Genomic DNA, 5,000 nt, shown 5'->3' on the forward strand with positions numbered 1-5,000 from the left:
TGGGTACATGGGCCCACGTGGCAAAACTGCAAACACAAACTTGCTACACTGGTTCTCCCCGCACTCCCAGGAATCATTTTTCTTCTTGCCCTATTGATTAGCCATCACAGCAAAGATTGGTATTTCCGTCAGTGAAGCGACGGGTCTTGTATTCTAGTCTATAATTATATAAAGCAGGAGTGTTTGTCCGTATGCCTGGTGTTGGCTTAATAGTTAGGGTGGCGGGGTTTGGATCCTAGGGTCCTCAGTTCAAATCTCGCTCAGCTGTTGAATTAATACCAGGTGGGGTTAACTCGGCATGTCATCCTTCCGAGGTCAGCAAAATGAGTGCCAGCATGCTGGTCCACTGTGTCAGAGTGGCGACCCATCCAGGATTGTGTCCAATAGCCAAGGAGACTATGAAGGCAGCACCAACGCCCTGCACAGAGTATGGTCCCAATCTCCTCCTCCTCTGTCAGTCCATTCCTGAACAACTCCTTCAGTTTTGGGGCTAGCCCCACAAAACCTTCTGTGGAACCTTTTGGGGATGCAGCCAGTGTCCTAAGGTGGGTGGGAGGTTTCAAAAATGCCTCAATACAATTATGATTTTGAGTTTCAATCCGTATGAAACTGCTCCCTAGCCGGATGTAACGCCAGAACGGCATTTCTCTGTGTTTACCTCACCAGTGTTTGTGACATTGTTTTTGTTAAATATTAATGGTATATTATTAATTTGTGATTGGAATGATACTAATGAGAATGAAAATATTGAGAGATCGAGTTTAAAGGAGAACCAGGAAATGATGTGAGAGTTTCCACCGGTGACATTCACGGATTCGACATTTGCAGTTTCGCCAATGACATCATTGAAATATTCCACATGACTTCTGTTGGGGTCAACTGCAGTAAGTTTTTGCCCAAGTGCTTCACGAACCAGCTGTCCATGCTTGACGTATGACTGAATGTGCAACAGGAATGTGGAATTTATTGGTTCATGGTTTGGCATTCGCCATTTCCGCATTGTCTGTTTGCATTTGGGCTCCCTCCCGTGTGTCGCACGGGTACCTCGCTTGTTATATACTGTAATAATAATTTTGGTGTTATTAACAAGTATGAAAAAAAAATCCAAGAACTAAGAACATTAAGCTTGCAGGAAATACTAATAAAAAAATATATCAACAATAAAAAGGAATCAACATCAGAAGGAAATATGATTTTTTTTTCAAAGAATAAACATAATTTAATTGGTGGCAAGTTTGAAGATTGTAAAAAAAAAGTTACAATAAAGGACAAAAAAATTACAAATATTCAAAATAAAGCATAAATAAAGGAAAATAAATTAGAAACAACATTGAAAATATTGGTTCACGAGTCAGTAAGTGGCCACTATAATCTATATTCCTTATTGGTGTGTGTCTGTCTGTCTGTCTGTCTGTCCCGAGCATAGCTCCATGAGTTTTGATCCGATCGTGATAAAATTTTGGTGGGAGGTTTACATCATGATCTAGTTGCGTTTTCCTGAGAATGGGTGTTCTGCGCCCATTATGGGCAGAGCCACACCCAAAAAACATATGTTTTTAGGGGGTAGCCGGTTTCAAGTTACATCTTCTCCGAGGAGGTTTGTCGAATCTGGCAGGGGTTTTGGTATTTGGAAAGCCCATCGGCACCTGCATAGCCCCACAGAGCTCGATTTTTCATTTTCGTCCCAAGGTCAAGGTCACAAGGTCACGAACTTAGAAAATGTCAAAAAAAAATCAATAAATTGGGCATCGAGCTCCTTGGGTTTTCAACTGTTTCGAATGAAAGTTGGTATGCAAGTCATGCTCTTCGAGTACTACAACTTTCATCATTTACGTTTTTCCCGATTCCCGCCAAAAAAAAATAAAAAAGGCAAACTACGTTTAGGATTTCGCAATTCATGGTCTATTTGTAGTGCTCTTCAATTACGACAACTTTCATCATTTACGTTTTTCCCGATTCCCGCCAATTTGCCCGTGGCGTCCCCTCGAAGGTCAAAAAATAAAAAAGGCGAACCGTGTACATTGCTCGTGAACCATCGCCATCTCCAGACTTGTACAATTTAAAATGATGAAAATATACAATAAAACAACAGGTTAATGGGGAAAATAATCCACAATGTTAGCCCAACTTCAGATACATTTGTGATTCTCCAAATACCAAAGTCAATTCACATTGATCAACCATAAATCACAACGATGGTCTGCGGTCAACCGACTAAGACACATTGTACGTACCTCGCTACGATTTGTGGAAAATGCCAGTTAAGGGTAACAGTGAAGCAATGCGCAAATGCCAATGGACCTGTAATTACAATGCTTGTATTTTTATTGTGCCAACCTTAGAACAGTCAAACTTACCCATGTTGTTTTTTCTGGTCAATGATACTGTTATTTCTTGTGTGTTTTGAAAATCTCAGTCAAATCACCAGAGGATTTCTTGTGGGACTGGCTCAGGTTGAATCTGAAAGAGGAGAAGAAGGAAATATCAAGAGATAATAGATAAGGATCGTGAATGAGTGAGAGAGCAGGTTTTTCTATTTGCATACAAAGTCAAAGCGCATGGAGGAGGCAGACCATAAAACTGATCAGGACGTAGTATAACAAAATGAACAGTGGGAAGAAAGGGAGGAAACATACCAACAGCAGTGTCGATTACAAAAAAGAGTGAGACGGACAAATAAGGGATGTGGGGAAGAATGATCCAGAGGTGGATAAGATGGATACAGCTGCAAACTCTCAGGAAGGAAAGACTGAAAACTTGGAAAGACATGGGGTTGGTGAGGGTTAACGAGGGTAAAAAAGATCATGGTTTTGGACTGGGGAATATTTGAGATGGTAGTGAACAGCTGTCTTGAAGACCTGGAGGGAAGAATGAGATTGACGAGAGTCTGGAAGATGGTTCCACAGGCGGGGGATAAAAAAAGGAACCAACACAAAATTTTGAGGCACAAAAGTGAAGAGATGGAGAAGGGCTTTGAATGGCTATGAAGGATAAGGAAAAGGCCAAAATAATAGTACTAGAAGAGGTTGGAGACAAAAATAAAGATGTAGTCAGGAAACGAACAGTGCAGGCGCCAGCATAATATAAATACCATTTATCTGGACCCCAATGCAGCACAGACAAACCAAAACAAACAACCACCCACCTTGCAATCCCATCCTCCTCACTCGATTATACAAAGAGGTGTATGCAACACAGTCATACGAGTTCAATGTACCCAAAGCTTTAAAAATAAAATAAAATAAAGCTAAATCAACCCCAGGATAGCCAGTTGGCCCCAGAGTACAAGGCAGACTTGGATAAACCAAGCCGTTGTGTCGGCCCCAAACTGCCACTAACCCTGCCTGCATCATTCATTGCAGCTTGTGGTGCAAAATGTCACTTTATTTGCAAAAGTGGAAAAATAAGGCCATTCAGACCAACACTTGGGTCTGTGCGGAATTCCGACGATACTGTGTGGTGCAAACAGCACACGCGTTATATTGGCAGGGATCACATGTAAGGCAACCCATAAAATGTGTGCATTTCTTTCGTCTTACAATTAGCCAAAGTGTAGCTGGAAAACGCATGCATGAGAAAACGGCAGAAACCTTTGGGTTTTGGCTGACGGTGAGAGTAATAGGCAACACTGGGGGTACAGATGTGCGAGACAGAAAAAGCATTGAAGACAAAGAACGTAAGAAACGAAACAATGCGTTGAAATGTCGTATTTTGGATGAAGAACAAATAGGAAAGTTCCTTCGGTTTTCATGATCCTGCGCAGACAGGAATCGGAGGAGAGCATTCACAATGACAAGGTGAGTAAAACACACAAACTAGGTGCCGTCTTAGTACTAGAACAGCTTACAGGCCAAAGGCGTTTGAGCCAATCTCACGCTTCTGCCACCAACACAATGAGCCTCCGGAAGTTAGGTTTGGATACTCTGTCCACAGCCTTTCCCCACCAATTCTCCCTCCCCATCAGCCTGCAGATCCGTTACCGTCACGCAGTTCTGTAAAGGAAAAGTTAGGAAAATAGAATGAAGAAAGGGTCATGCTTTTTGGGAATGAGCATTTTAGGATTAGGGAATGAGCTTTGAAGGACGTCGAGCCGTTAGCAGCGAAATGGAAATTAAGTCATTGTACGGATATATGTCATACATAGGATGCTAATAACCAATTTTCCCCCAGGTAAGCAAGCCTTAAAAATTAAGGATACTAAAAGATTGATAATTAGGCACGAAGTTGGATTTTCAGGTTAACAATGCAGGACACCGATTGTTTAATGGATTAATCCAACAAGGAAACACTCAGGTATCAGACATGCGTGCAGACATCTCTCCACCGTGAGAAGCACAAAATGGAACACTGCCGAAAAGGAATTCCCTGCATGAACCGACGCAACAACTGACATTCGGTCAGATGTTGCTTTGAAAAATTCTTGGTTAAAAATAGAAACAGAGCACACGCTTTGACAGCAGGTTACACACCTCTCCAGCCTTTAATAATGTGGTTACTTGCTGACGTGATGTGATAGAAAACTAGTTAGAACATTCCTTACGACCAGCACATGAAAATAGTATATTAAACATGTAAACAAAGAAAAGGTGACAAAACAAAACATTCAAACAAGACAGTTTTTAAATAAAACGTGACCAAAAGTTCACAAAGCAAAGCTGTTAGTACTCAAATATTCATAATTAGCAGGAGCTACCCGACACTACCCAGGGAGGGGGAGGGGGAGATATACCTGGCGTTGTCCTGCTGGGTGAGCTTTTCCCAGCGGTGGTTACAGGACGTGTTGGATATTGAAAAGCGATGGAGTTATTCGCCTTATGGTGGTTACCTTTTACCTGCGGCAGCACTGCCTGACCCCAAATCCCAATATACATTTTATTGCAGCCTTTGGTGGCCTCAAAACGGACGTCAAGGCCAACGTACAGAAGCTTAAAGTCTTGCCCAGATTCTGAAGTACCAACACCCAAAATTTGGGGCCCCAAGGTATTATGGGTTCGGCCGTG

General features: G+C 42.0%; 1 protein-coding gene across 7 annotated transcripts in view; it reads right to left on the bottom strand.

Annotated features, from left to right (window-relative positions):
• Window positions 1-5,000, bottom strand: part of LOC147029524 (mitogen-activated protein kinase kinase kinase 2-like) — a 104,101-nt gene that overhangs the window by 94,930 nt on the left and 4,171 nt on the right. For 6 of the 7 annotated variants that reach the window (XM_085872625.1, XM_085872622.1, XM_085872619.1 and 3 more), the window contains 2 exons: window positions 3,848-3,992; window positions 2,358-2,460 (listed from right to left, as the gene is read on the bottom strand). In XM_085872625.1, coding sequence (XP_085728751.1) covers window positions 2,358-2,361 — 4 coding nt within the window. In that variant the 5' untranslated portion in view covers window positions 2,362-2,460; window positions 3,848-3,992. The remainder of the gene's footprint in view (window positions 1-2,357; window positions 2,461-3,847; window positions 3,993-5,000) is intronic. The other variant, XM_085872620.1, reaches the window with a different exon arrangement.

This window comes from Eptatretus burgeri, chromosome 3 (genome assembly GCF_056783735.1).
Source record: "Eptatretus burgeri isolate ZD-2024b chromosome 3, Ebu_testis_v1, whole genome shotgun sequence".
NCBI classification, from domain to species: Eukaryota; Metazoa; Chordata; class Myxini; order Myxiniformes; family Myxinidae; genus Eptatretus; species Eptatretus burgeri.